Source organism: Ambystoma mexicanum, chromosome 4p (genome assembly GCF_040938575.1).
Source record: "Ambystoma mexicanum isolate Mex_15411 chromosome 4p, UKY_AmexF1_1, whole genome shotgun sequence".
NCBI lineage: Eukaryota > Metazoa > Chordata > Amphibia > Caudata > Ambystomatidae > Ambystoma > Ambystoma mexicanum.
Window position 1 is genome coordinate 1,278,957,479 of NC_090927.1, and position 14,317 is coordinate 1,278,971,795.

The 14,317-nt window shown below is 49.0% G+C and overlaps 1 protein-coding gene across 3 annotated transcripts in view; it reads right to left on the bottom strand.

The window, feature by feature from the left end:
- Window positions 1–375: 375 nt before the first annotated feature.
- The window catches only part of LOC138453802 (zinc finger protein 777-like), a 499,705-nt gene continuing 485,763 nt past the window's right edge, over window positions 376–14,317 (bottom strand). For all 3 annotated transcript variants that reach the window (XM_069606974.1, XM_069606973.1, XM_069606972.1), the window contains one exon: window positions 376–2,586. In XM_069606974.1, the coding sequence (XP_069463075.1) occupies window positions 2,522–2,586 (65 nt within the window). In that variant the 3' untranslated portion in view covers window positions 376–2,521. The remainder of the gene's footprint in view (window positions 2,587–14,317) is intronic.

The window sequence follows — 14,317 nt, forward strand, 5'->3', positions numbered from 1 at the left end:
TAGATGCAGGACGACATCATGCCGAGCAACAACTTGATAGTTCGCACCGTGGCAGTCTTCATCGACTACAGCTGGTACACCTTCCCTTGAATGGCCGGTACCCTCTCCTCCCAGGGTGACACCAGGCAGGACACCGTAGAAAGTCTGGCTCCTAGGAACAGCGCGTTCTGCGATGGTGTCAAGCAGGACTTTGGATAGTTTTTTTTTCTTATTTTTCCAACGGGTTGTATTGGTTTTTATTTTGTACACATATATATTAGAAGTATAATGTACATTCATATGCATATTAATAAACAGTTACATTGTTGCCATTCTGAAGTTGTCAGACAATTTATACTTAAACCCCAACTTGCCCTCCCTCCCATCCCCTAAACACACCCCACCCCCGGTGTTGCCTCTGCTATTAGCATCTAATCTCTGCACTCAATGGTTTTCAAGGGTGGAGATGCTTGTATTGTCTGTGGGGGTGTATGTTCTGTCTCCGTTTCCACTGCTTCTGGTGCAAACAACGTTGGAGACACTGTATTCCATGCTACTAGATCCATATTAGTGTCAGAGGGGCTTAAGTGTACTGCGCGCAGCCAAGCAGTTGTTTTGGCCAGTGCCCATTTTTTCAGATCGCGCCATCATTCTTCTATATTGGGGCCCTTCAGGGACTTCCATGTCATTGCTATCCTGCGTGTAGCTAGTATAAACGCTAAGTCTTTCATCTTGGAGACATAATGTAAATGTTTGTGACGCATAAAACTTCGGAGCAAACAGGCTGCAGGCGATAGTGGGCTCAAATTAAGGCCTCCTCTGTTCATTCTGTCTGCTACACCCTCCCAGTACCTCTGTGTTTTAGGGTAAAGACCAAAACATATGTAATATGCCGGCTTCCGAGTCTGCGCACCTAGGGCAGTGTTGTCTAGCTGCGCCAGGGAACTTGGATATTCTAAGAGGAGTCAAATATGCTCTATACGTTACGAACAGTTGGATCAATTGCAATCTCACATTCCGGGATACTTTCTTATGGTATCGCAATATCTTTGTCCGGTGCTTGTCTTGGAGCGGAGCTCCGAGATCTACCTCCCATTTGGCCCTAATGGTTGCGTCTGTGGATGGTCGCTGGTTAGGAGGAATCCATATAACCTAGAAATTGTTTGTGTACCTTCGGCAATATCGTACAAGGTGTCAATTATGGAGTGTGCTTTAACTCTCTCTTGGTACATTTGCCATCTGCGAACAATCGTATTTTTTATGGTACAGTGCAACAGGTATTGGCCCTGGTGAAGGCCCGTGTTATCCGCCAACTCCTGAAAAAGTGTGAAGGAGGTGTCTGTAAGCAAGTCCCCTATTGTGGCAATGCCTTTAGGTTCCCAATATTCTTGGATTTCCAGTTGTGCCTGGGTTGCAGCTGGGACTATGAAGGCCAAGGGAATCTTTACCGAAAATGGGTCCTTCAGTTTTATTAATGTTAACGTCCTGTCCCACAATTGGATTCCTACTAAGTATGGGTGTTGATCTGTTTGGGGCCGTTTGTTCCATAACAATTCTTTCAGGTAGAAGTGTGGCACTGCAGGTTGGAGTAGCTCATTGTCTAAGGTAGGTTCATCCGCTAACCAGCCTACTACAAATTGGAGTGCCCTGCAATGTACTACAGCTCAAAGAGGGGTACTCTAATGCCGCCCTCTTCGTAGGGTCTTTGTAGGGAAGCCAAGCCTTGTCTAGTGCCTTTCTCTAGCACCCAGGGCTATGAGAAAAAATTGCCTGTCTTGACTCTTGCTACAGGGTCGGTGTATATTAGCTGTACCCATCGTATATAGTATGGGCCGAAGCCAAACCTGCGTAATTTATCGTATAGCCAGTCCCATTTGATGGAATCGAGTGCTTTTATTGTGTCCAGTGCTGCAATAGCGCATGGTGTATCCCAGGAAGCTGTACTGTACATAAAATGATGTAAACGCCTTAAGTTCCAGGACATATTTCTACCTGGCACATATCCCGTTTGATCAGGACTCACTAGTGTATGAATGACCTTTTTTAATCCATTAGCTAATGTCGCCGTTAGGATTTTGCTGTCTTGGTTAAGCATGGACAAGGGTCTATATGAACTACATTCCTGTGGCAGCTTGTGGGTTTCAACAGGGGTATAATTATTGATTTCCTTAGGCTGAGTGGAAGGAGCCTGTAGTTTTACGCATCAGTCAGAGCATTCAGGAGATGTGGGGCTAATTCTGTAGCAAATTCCTTATATAACTCCAACAACAGTACGGTTGTGGTATGCCAGATCACGGTGGTGCTCGAGCCAATCAGATTCAAAAATTGGAACTATACAGTTCACTAGCGGCTGCAGGATAGTGGAACTCGATAGGCACTTCAAACCTATTCGACATAGACAACAAAACCAGCAAGGGTTGACTTCCACTGGTAAATTGCACTGCTAGATTCAAATTGTTACATGAAGCTGCAAATGACACATTTGAGTCCAACAAAATTAGAATCACACAAATAGATGTCAGATGATTCTTGTATTCAAATTTCATTGGCCAGAGTGATTTGCTGACACGTGTTTCAACCTTCTGCGGCCTTTCTCAAGGCAAAATTCTGGAATTCCATACACAACCAATGAAGTAAGCCATATAACAATCCAAAACATATGTCATGGTCATTAGGAAACCAGATGCACACATTGGATTACCACATATACATACATATGGATTGAAAGAGATCGATACATAGGATAACAACAAACACATTAAAAAACAATGCAAAAATCAATACATTACCAAGGTACCCGTGACATAATTGTGATTCATGTTCCAGGACCAAATCATCATGTAGAAGATGAGAAAAGATAAAACACATGAGCCAGAGGCCAAATTAGCCTCATTGTTAATCATAACATATTTTTCAAACCATGGCCTATATTTTGACAATGCCATGCAGGCTAGATATCATAATGGACTAGTTACCCATTTGACCTGTCACCCAATGAGAACAGAATTGAGGTGTCAGGTGACATCAATATTAAGTGTTGTAAACATTTTTCAAATATTGCCTGATATTGTGAACTAACATTGCTATTGTATAATTTGAGGCATTATTCCACGGAAATGTTATATAGACCTATTCAGGTCCTAATAGAATATTGTTGTACTATAAAATAACGTTCTGAATGGACGCTTAATGTAATTCAGGGCACCCGAGTGTCCTTTTAGAATGGGGATGTGGAAGTACGCATCCTCCAAATCCAACAACGACAGGAAGTCGCCTCCCTCGAGCTGTCCCAGTACGTGCTGGAGGGTAACCATCCGGAACTTCTGTGCCTTGATGTACTTGTTTAGTCGACGTAGGTCGAGGATGGGGCGCCATCCTCCTGTCTTCTTTTTTACAAGGAAGTATCTTGAGTAAACTCTGAAGCCCCGGAGCCTCTTCGGGACGAGCTCGATGGCACCTTTCTTGAGCATCGCCCTTACCTCCAACAATAGTTGAGGGACGTGGTTTTCCTTCCTGGCCACAGGTGGAATGGGGGGCACTTCTTTAGAAATTCGAGGGCGTGCCCCTGGGCCAGGGCATCCAGCACCCAACGGTCGGTGGAGATGGACGCCCACACGCTGACGAACTTTGCCAGCCGGCCTCCCACCGGGGTGCTTCGGTGGGGGCCCGGCGCAACGGCCAGTTCAGTCCTGCTTGAGGCCGCCTTGCCGCCTTGGCCTCCCTGGCGACGACGGCGAGATCCCCCAGACTTGCCTCGTCCTCTGTAGGCTTCTTGCGACGAGGATCGGGCTGCCTGGCGGTACGTAGAGGAGCCACCGCCGAATCCCTTGGAGGCAACTTGCTTGCCTCCGGAGTTCCGAAAGGACGGCTGTCGTTGCTGAAGAACTCCTAGGGCCCGAACCGTCTCTGTGTTGGTCTAGATGGCTTGTAGGGACTCATCCACTGTCTTCCCACACAGATTGTTCCCGTCGAAGGGCATGTCCAAAACCTTGGCTTGCACGTCTTGGCGGAAGTCCGTTGCCTTGAGCCACACCCGCCATCTAAGGCAAACGCTGTTGCCCAACTGGCGGAAACCGGTGTCGGCAATGTCCGTTGCCACCGTTATGGCGTGGTCCGACGCCACCTCACCTTCCTGCACGATCTCCAGGGGCTCCGCCCTCTTATCGTCCGGTAGGAAGTCCAACAGGGGGGCGATCTTGTACCACAATTCCCTGTCGTAGCGGGCCACGATCGCCAGGGCGTTGGCCGCCTTAATCGTCGTTGCCGCCGACGAGATGGCTCGTCGTCCCATTGCATCCAGTTTCCTTCCCTCGCCGTCTGGCGGGGAAGTAGAAGTCGAGGCCGACCTTCCCTCGCCGTCTGGCGGGGAAGTAGAAGTCGAGGCCGATGCCCCCCCTTTCTTCTTGGCCGCTGCCGAGACGACCGAATCCGGGGTCAGTTGCGCCCTAAGGCACAATGGGGCGGCGTCGGGGACCCGGTACTTCTTCTAGTACCGGTCCCTCTTGGCAGGTGTCGTGGACGGGTTCTTAAGGAGAGCAAGTACCTCGTCCCAAATGTCATCCAGCAAGGGCACCGCAAGGACCGTCTTCCTCTTGGCCTCGCGCCGCTGGTAGAGGAAGCCTTCCTTCTTCTTCTCTTCGGGGCAGAGCTGGAAAAGCTTGGACTCCCTGGCAACCATGGCGTGAAACAAGCCAATTTCGTCGGGCAGGGAAGCCCGAGGAATCGGCGATGGGCGATCCGTCCCGTTGTCACCATCGTCGTCATCTGTCCCCGTCGTGGCAGTATCTGTTCCCGTGTCATCCCTTGGGATCGGGGAAGGAGACAAAGGCTGAGAGGGCCGTGAGGGCTGGCAAGGCGGGGCTGGATGAATCCTCCTCCTCTTGCTTGGAGGGCTTCCCAACGGACCCGGCTCAGTCGGGTCATCCGTAGGGGGAAGAGGCAATCTGGTCCTTATCTCCGTGCATAAGGCCTGGATTGCTGTCAAGATGGCCGCCGAGTTGTCCTGTGGCTCGGGCCGCGACGGGTGCAACGGTTGCTCCTTCTCCACGGGAGCCTCGCCGTCTCCACCCTCGCTCTCGTCGTCCCCCTCGTCGGGATCCCTCCTGTGGGAACAGGCCTCTTCCAAATTCTTGTCGAGTCCCTCTTCGACTTCTACAAGCTACTCCTCGGAGACTGTGTCCGTGTCCGTAATGGCCACCGCCCCCCCTCTTTTTCCACCAGGGTCTTCACGGGGGTCTTCTCGATGGGCTTAAAAGAGGATTCCCTCTGGTGAGGCAGGGAAACTCTGGGCCCCGAGGTCGCCATCACTGGGGTAGCCTCCGTAGGCTTTGCCAGGGCTGCAGCGACTCCCTCAATAGAGGCCTTGGCCGGTTGAATCAAGGCCTTCACCACCTTGGGGGCGCTTGAGGCCTTCACCTTAGGGGGAGGGTCATCGCCTCGCTCCCCCTCGGTCGGTTCCTCCGAGATCGGCCGGTGCCTCTCCAGAAGCTTAGCCGGGTTCTCGGATTTTCTTTTCCCCGAGCCAGAGCTTTGGCTCGTGGTTGATGGCGTCGGTGAAAGTGCGCCCTGCCTGGCAGCTGAGGAGCCTGACTGTTCGGCGCTCCCGGTGCCCGTGGACTCGCAGTGCTTAGCCTTCTGTTGGGCCCCCGTCGCCGGGGCGCCCTCACAGGACTTAGAAGACCGCTCTGTCTTCTTCTACTTCTCACCTGCTGAGCTCTTGCCTTCCAGACAGTTGGCGAGACGGGTCCGACGATCTCTCATGGTCCGTTTACGACATGTTCATGCAAAATGCACAGTCCTTCTCCACGTGCGTTTTGTCTTTATGAAGGCAGTAGAGGCACCTCGTGTGCTCGTCCTCCTTGAACAGGTTCTGTAGCTTGCATCCAGGGCAGTTCCTGAACAGCTTGCCAGACGTCGAGCTTCCTTTCTCCTGGGCCATGTCCACCATGTCCTCAGAAACTTCTGGAATCCTCCAAGAAGCATAGCTCCACGAACACTTCACCCTTGAGGTGCGTAGAAAATTCCAAAATTGGTCCCCTTTGATTGGAAGTAGAAACGGTGGAGCTTGATGCTCGATTTAACTGAAAAATTAGATAAAACTCTTTGAAAAGGCGCAAAACGCAGTAAAAGCTCGAGAGCATAGCATGAGGACTCCCAACACTTGAACGTGCGGTAAAAATCTGAGGATGGCTGCCAGAGGAGGGGCTTAGGGAGAGGGCAGTCTTTGGCTGGGGGCACTATGACCCAGAGATCAGTGATTGGTTACAACTAAGAAAGACAGATCAGAAACGAAACTGATACTGATTTTTTTCTTTACCAAGGATTCCCGACCTGACGACGGGGAATATTCATGAGCATGTGAATCCATGCCAGCCCCATGCTGGGGAACAACTGGATGCAGCCCAAATGACCACCCATGACAAGGAACTCACCATGACAACATGGAACGTAAATGTCCCAGGCAAAAGGAAGTCGGTGGAACGCAGGCTTTCCCAGCTTGCAGAAGACATTGTTTGCCTACAAGAGACCCACCCCCTGGTGGCGGACAAAAAGCGTATCAACTTTCAGCGTTATCCAAAGCGTTACTTTGCATTATCAGGTCAAAAGTAAAGAGGGGTGGCCCTACTCCTTAGCCACGACGTTGCACTAACACAAGTCACAGTTAAAAGAGACCCGGAGTGGAGATATCTTCTACTGAAAGGACTCCTGGTCGAACTGCCCATCACCCCAGCAGTCATCTACTGCCCAAACAGAGCACAGGACCGCTTTCTCCGCAACATCCTACCAACCATCACGGCCTTCTTCAAGGGCCGCCTACTAATCGGTGGTGACTTTAACTTAACCCCGGACCCGAATCTGGATAAAATGCTGCCCCCAACCAGAGAAAACTTCGCCAAAGCACTGAGTATGGCAGAGGGAAAACAGAGACCATCGACATCTGGAGGCTATCCAACAAAGGAGCACGGGATCACGCGTTCTTCTCGCACGTCTACAAAGGGTACTCAAGGATCGACCTGCCTCTGGCATCCTGCGCGCTCTTCCCAATGCGTGGAGAACATACAAATAGGACACAGAACCATATAAGACCACGCGCCAGTCACCATGCACCTGCGAGTGCAGGGCTTGCCAGATCCCCCGCAAAAATACTGGAAACTGCATGACCAGATTCTGGCAGACATCGCAACAAGCACGGAATTAGCAGAAGCCCTCACAAATTATTTCAAGGAGAACACGACAAACAATACCTCAACGGCGATCATCGGGGTCGCCATGAAGCCAGTAATTAGAGGAGTTGCGATCAACTGCACGGCAAGGCACCGGCGACGAAACCAACTGCAGCAAGCTAAATTGGAGGGAAAGGTTGCAGAACTTGAGAGTATCTTTAAAAGACGCCAAACCACAACAATAGGTAGAGAGCTCAAAAAAGCAAAAACGGCATTGAAAATGCATTTAGCGGACCAATCAGCCAGAGCCTTGGCGTATACCAAACAGTTTTATTACTTAAATAGCAATAAGGCAAACCGCCTACTGGTACACAAACTTAAGAAGCTGCACTCACGGAACAACATCCAGAGCCTATTAGACCGGAATGGCAAATCCTGCCACACAAACTCAGAGAAACTGGAGATCAGAGAAACTGGCGATATTGACGGAATATCACAAGGAAATCATGACTGGCAACCCAACAGACAAGATGGCACAGCTGCAATACTTAGCTGCCACCCAAAAATGTCCACCACATCCCCAACTGAAATCCCTGGAATGCCCAATCACAGCGGAGGAGGTAGGAGCCACTATTCGCTCCCTGAAAAACATGGCCCCATGTCCAGACGGGTTAACAACCCAATTCTACAAGAAATTTGCCCACATTTTTGCCCCCCAATTAGCAATCCTCTACAACTCATTTCTGTCTACGGGATCCACAACCCTATCCATGGAAGGGTCGCTGGCGGTTCTTATACTGAAGCCGGGGAGAAGTCTGGACCAATGCTCATCATACAGACCCATCACGTTGTTAAACAACAGTGCCAAAGTGTTTGCGCCAATCCTAGCGGGCAGACTGGTGCAAATCCTTCTGGACATCATATACCCGGACCAAACGGGCTTCATCCCGGTCTGCAGCACACAGGACAACATTAGACAAACCATAAACATGATTGAGCCAGCAAACAGGATTTGGTTGGAACTAGCAGTCCTATCACTCGATGCACACAAAGCCTTCGACATGTTAGACTGGGGCTACATAAGAGAGACCCTACATCATTATGGATTCGGCCTGAAATTCGTGAAATGGATGCTAGCTAACTATCAAAACCCTTCCACGAGACTCAGAATAAACAATGCCAGATGGACAAAATCAATATAACTAGAGGAACCTGACAAGGATTCCCTTTGTCTCTCCTCATATTCGCGCTCTCAATGGAGCCATTCGCCAGCAGAATCAACTACAACCCGTCAATACGTGGGCTGGAAGTTAAAGGGGATCCTACAAAGCAGCACTATATGCCGACAACGTCTTACTGACTGTTACCCGAGCAGAAGCATCCATGAAGGCGCTGTGGCAAGAACTAGTAGCAATTGGGAAGGCTTCGGGATTTAGGATAAACTTCACAAAATCAACAGCAATGAGCAGCAACATGCCGAGAAAACTCAAGCAATCGCTAGCAGCCAATTACCCGATCCCATGGACGAAATCACAAAACAATTACCTGGGAGTCCAGATACCAAGCAAGACCGAAAGAATATACAAAGTAAACTTCCCCCCACTGTTCAAAGATCTGAGGAACGACTTGGCACGCTGGACGAAGCAAGAAATAGCATGGTTCGGAAGGATGACCGCACTGAAAATGAATCTAATCCCCAGACTGATCTACTATTGCCTAGCACTCCCAATAACCATCCATAAGAAGGCAATCCAGAAGCTACAGACAAGCGTCCTGAAATACATCTGGGAAGGAAAGAAGCCGTGGATACCGAGGCAGATTATTTTTCGGGGCTCGGCGATGGGGGCGTAGGGGTCCCAGACGTGACCAGGTGCTGCCTTGCGGCGCAGCTCTTGCAAGCCTTTGCATGTAAGTCAAGCACAAACCAACCCTGCTGGTTAAAGCTGGAAGAAGACTGGTGCTAGTGCCCAATAGAATCGCTTCCACACATGGTGAGACCCAGGGACCACCCCGAACAGGGGCCCCCTGCCAGCGACAAGAAACACAGCGGCGTGCATGCTAGTGGAAAAGGGCAGCATGCCAGTGGAACTGCAGAAGCGCTGTGGGACCCCTCTCGCTGATCTGGAACAACCCAGACTTCACACCAGGAATCACACTAAACAACTTTGATAAATGGAAGGAAGGGGAGCTGAAGAACAGCGCAGACTTCCTCGAAAACGGAGCCCCGCTGAACTTTGAAGCCTGCAAGATCAAATTACAGGTCCCAGAAACAGAGAGATTTTGGTATGCGCAACTCAGACATAGGCTGTCCCACGAGGGAATAAGAAAAAACAGAAGCAGAGAATTAACAGCCCTGGAACGAACGCTCACATAGAACCCCCCCGCAGGGAAAATATCCACCCTATTCAGGCTCCTGAACAGATCAGATCTGAGCAAAAAAGAGTCCTACATGCTGAAAAGGGAAAAGGACATAGGCAGAAACATCGAACCGGAGGAGTGGGCCTTAATCTGGAACCGAGTGGACAAAAGCTCAAAGTGTGTAACCAACAAAGAAGGGGCAATTAAAGTTTGCTACATGTGGTACCGAACTCCGGAGATCCTCAACAAGTGTAACCCCACAATTCCTCCACAATGCTGGAGAGGATGCTCGGACACAGGCACGCTGTTCCACCTCCTGTGGTCATGTCCCAAAGCCGCACAGTTTTGGAAAAATGTGCTGGAACAAATCAAATTAATCACGGGTCTCTCAATCCCATGGGACCCTGGGATTGTAATACTGGGAGCCAAGGGCGAAGGTCAATTTCCTTAACTGGCCATATAGCAGAGCTGTGATTGCATCTACTCACAACTGCGAAGATCTCAATAACAAGCCTATGGAAAAACCCGGAAGGCCCAGCAATCCCAATGTGGTGGTCTAAGTGTTGGGACGTAGTAGCGGTAGAAGAAATTACAGCCTTCTGTTTTGGAAATAGAAACAAGTTCTGTCACACCTGGGCTCCCTTCCTGGACTATATGTAGCAATTCCCAAAAGTGGCGAGAAAACCCCCAACCTTTCGATGTATGGAGTAGGAGGACTAAAGAGCCAACCAGAGAGCAGAAAGCACAAACCGAGAGGTCCCGCGGCCGAACTGAGCCCGAAGGACGTTCTGGTCTCCTGGAACCCAAGCTCTGACAAGAACCTCCACCACACGAGAACCTCAACCGAACTCTCAGATGTGCAGCCTCTCCCCAACTAGAGCGTAAGGTGAAGTCAGCTGTCTCCTTGTTTTCCCCTTGACCCAGTCCCTTTCTCCTACCCAAGGACTGTTATTGTTGTGTTTTTCTGTTATTTATTTTCTACTCTTAAATTCATAGATAAGCTCTATTATTCACACTTGATGTATGAAACTATGTTTGAAGCTTGTATAATACCAATAAAAAAGAATCTTTGAAAAAAAGGTGGACTCGGCTGTAATGTGCGTCTGACGTGAGGACCCCGCACATGTGATCGTGCTTAATGTGGGTGCAGTAATGATGTGTGTTTAAGGCCGTGATCAGGCGAATTCGTAGCATGCTTAAAGTGGACCCAGCAAGCTACCTGGTGTTGTTGCTTGCACCTTACTACCTCTGGGTGAAGCTGCAACCCCACACATCAAGTGTGCTCAAAATGAGCTGCAGCAATCCTGCCGGATGGTTCTGACCCTCTCCCATCTTTTCTGGACTAAGAAAGGAGTGTTCAAATGCCCAAAGAAATTGGTGGGACTGGCGATGTGGCTGCCGGTGTCCCCGGGTGCGGCTTTGCTGCTAGTGGAGGGCTCTCCACTCTCATGCACACGTAAATTGTATCTGTTCAAATGCCCCAAGTGGTAATGTTGTGATGGTCCTAACAAACAGTGATGTATATGTGAAACTGAGATCCTGCGTGTCGAGTAGGCTTAAAACGGGCTCAGTAAACAGATTGGTCATGGCTGCGAATAGATGCCCCATGCTCTCAGTGCCCCAGGGAATGGAGACATACCTTAAAAGCTGTGACCTTGCATATTGGTGCCCCATCTTCCCTGGATTTATACAGTTTTCCCCAGGTGCATTTGTCTCACTGCTCCAGTGTTTCCTGTGGACTGATGATTAAACTGTGTACTTATCCCTAATTGTATTAACTATTGATAAATGTGACTCTTGCTTTGTCCACCGCGGCAAATGGAGTGCTTGCACAGTCCGGAAGAAAGTGATGTGCTTTCCGTTAATGTGTATTGTCATTGTTTTATTCTATAACCTTGGCATGGGATGTTGTAACTAAGAGCGCGTGGCAAAGGGCTCGTGCTTAGTCACATGGTGCACTACCATGTGACTACCTCAATAAAGAGGTGAGTGGTGTTTCCACTCGCCAGTCCGACCATGCCTCCTGCAGGTCATTGCAGCACCATGCTGCAACGTGCTGTGCGCCAGCTCGGAAGCAGTGAGCCTGCCCTGCAGAGCCATTCACGAGAGTGGTCCAGCACCCCCAGTCTACCCAACATTTGCCAGTCTCTGCCTCTGGCAATGGCGTACAGCCTAGCGTGGGAGTTGGGATTGTTGCATTCGTCCTCCTGACTGGTCCTCTTTCTGCCTGACAAACCCTGTCCCAGCCTTTCAGCCTCTCTCCGGGTTAAGGGAATTCAGGTGGGTGGGCTGGTTTGGTATAGGGGGCTTGTGCATGTTAGTTTTTTGGGGCTGAGTGTCTGATTGACCTCATCTTCAAGAACCACATTCGCTGAATTGGAGCACTTAACTCCCTCTTTCTCCAAATGTTGGTGGCATAGGGACTGGCTGACTATCTCTGGGGTACCTTAGCCTAGTTCAGGTCCCCATCTTTCTTTTTGGATCAGTTTCTGCACCCATACAAGGGGGAGCCGAGTATACAGGCGCTGCCAGCTCTGTAGCAATGCTGCTTCTCAATCCTCTTAAAAAGGCAACAGCAGGTAAGGTTATATTGTGATGAGCCCCTGCCATTTCAAACTTGAAATTGTGGGGTATCCCTAGAATCAAAAAATTGTCACCCTGGGTGTAGCATTACATAATTTGCTGCGGCCCCTTGGCCCCCTTGCTGACTCCACCATCCACCAAGGCGATCAGACAGGGCACTTCGTTACACATGCCACATCTTATTTACCACCATGACACCAAAACACCATGATTAAGCCACAGATGCTTTATGCCTACTCTTAGCGCTTAAGCGCCACCTTTGAGCCACACATGTAGACTCAACATATTTTATAGTGGACCTACCTCCTTCTATGGACTGCACTGTTATCATGGTAACTGTGGACACCTTTTTCAAGATGGCTCATTTCACACCATGTACCAAAATACCCTTCGCAGCAGAGATGAGTCATATCTTCTTTAGAGAGATGTTCACGTTACACGGTCTTCACAAAGCTGTGAATTCAGATTGCGGTTCCCAATACACATTTGCATTTTGGAAATCTCTTTGCAAGAATGTAGGCATCCAAACCTGTTTGTCTTCTGGCTTTCATTGCCAATCAAATGGGTTTACGGAACGTACCAACCAAACCTTAGACAGGTACTAACAGTGTTTTGTCTCTGTGGCCCAGGATGATTGGGTCAGTCTCTTACCTTCAGCAGAGTTTTCATACAATAAGTCTCTTCATTTCTCTATTAGTTTGTCTCTTTTTTTTTGTAACTATGAACACCAGCCAAACCTGGATTGCCTCCTTACCTACTCACGGCACTATTGTTTCTGCAGTGGAAGCGACCCTTTCACATTTATAAGAGGCAAAACCGCAAGCCCTTCTTTCTCTGGCTAAGGCTCGAAAAGACACTAAGAAGTATATACTGATCAGTGTTGCAACCCAGATCCTTGTTATCAACCCAGAGATTGAGTTTGGTTGTCAAATAAATACCTACCAGCACATCTTTGCATTGCAAAGGAAAGTTTGCTCCCAGGTTCTATGGACCCTTTAAGATCATCAAAAAGATCAATCCTGTTGCCTTTAAACTCCAATTGCCTCCCACCTGGAACCGTGTACATCCCATCTGTTAGAATGGATTTCTAAACTCTGCTCTGGTGAACAGAAGTTTAGATGGCCACCCTTGTTAGTGAAACAGGGAACACGTCTGTGAAGTTAGCCAGGACAATTCAAGGTAGCTTGGACAGCAGTCAAGGCTAAGTTTCAGGAGTAGTGGGGGTTATCTGAGATTTGGATGAGCACACACAGTAGGATGACAAGAATTACCCTTAGACAGTAGTATATCAAACAAAAATATACAATTTATTAGGCCCAGAACAAACACAAGTGAACAATGGCAAACAAAGTAATATCACTGCTTAAACACACACTATTTAAAATATATGTACAGTCACTTTTGGTCAATACGTTAAAGTGCGGAATCCTGCCAAAACCTGTAAGGAGGAAAAGCAGACAAACTTTATCACATTGGAAAACTTCAGAGATGAGTAACCCTAACTTTATAGGTCCAGCCCTACGAAGATTGGAGCCTTGTGCTCAATGTCAGATGGTCGCATAACAGCGCTCAGTCGTGCGTAAAGACACAAAGTACAATATTCAAGGAGGTGTAAATGTTAGAGAGAGGATACTGAAGTGTAGAAAACGGGTTAGAAGAGTCAGGGGAGGATCCGCTGCAGAGAACAAAATGATTCACAACTTTCGGACGGCTTTAGGGAGCAGAGGCCACCCAAGGCAAGCACCACCAGGGATCATTTGTGCATTAAAAGGGAATGGATGAACTAGGGGCCACTGGTAAGTGGTATGATTACTCACCGCCTTTAGCCCATTCCAGGTCCAAACTTGGCAGATCTAAAGAGGGTTGCCAGGAGTACGAATTCCCACCCTTGGTTAAGCTGGAAAGTGCACAGGCGCTGTGGGTGCATATGTGGGTCCGGTTTACAACTGGAGCCGTATCTCTCGTCTTGATTGCAGGACAAAGAAAGCACTGATGCAGCTGGTCTCAGGATACTTGAAGAAAGGCGGGCAAGTAACCAGCAGCGACCGCCACTGTCGCAAAGTGACGCAGAGGTACCTAAGTCTCACAGTCCGACACGCGCTTCTCTCTCACGGCCCAAAGCTGCTGCGACAGCTAATTTTGGCAAGAAGATGCTTTGCAGTGCAAACTCAGATTTCCCCAAAGCTTGAGGTAAAACTCGGCAAGACAACGCTCCTTCATGCCAATACTCGAGC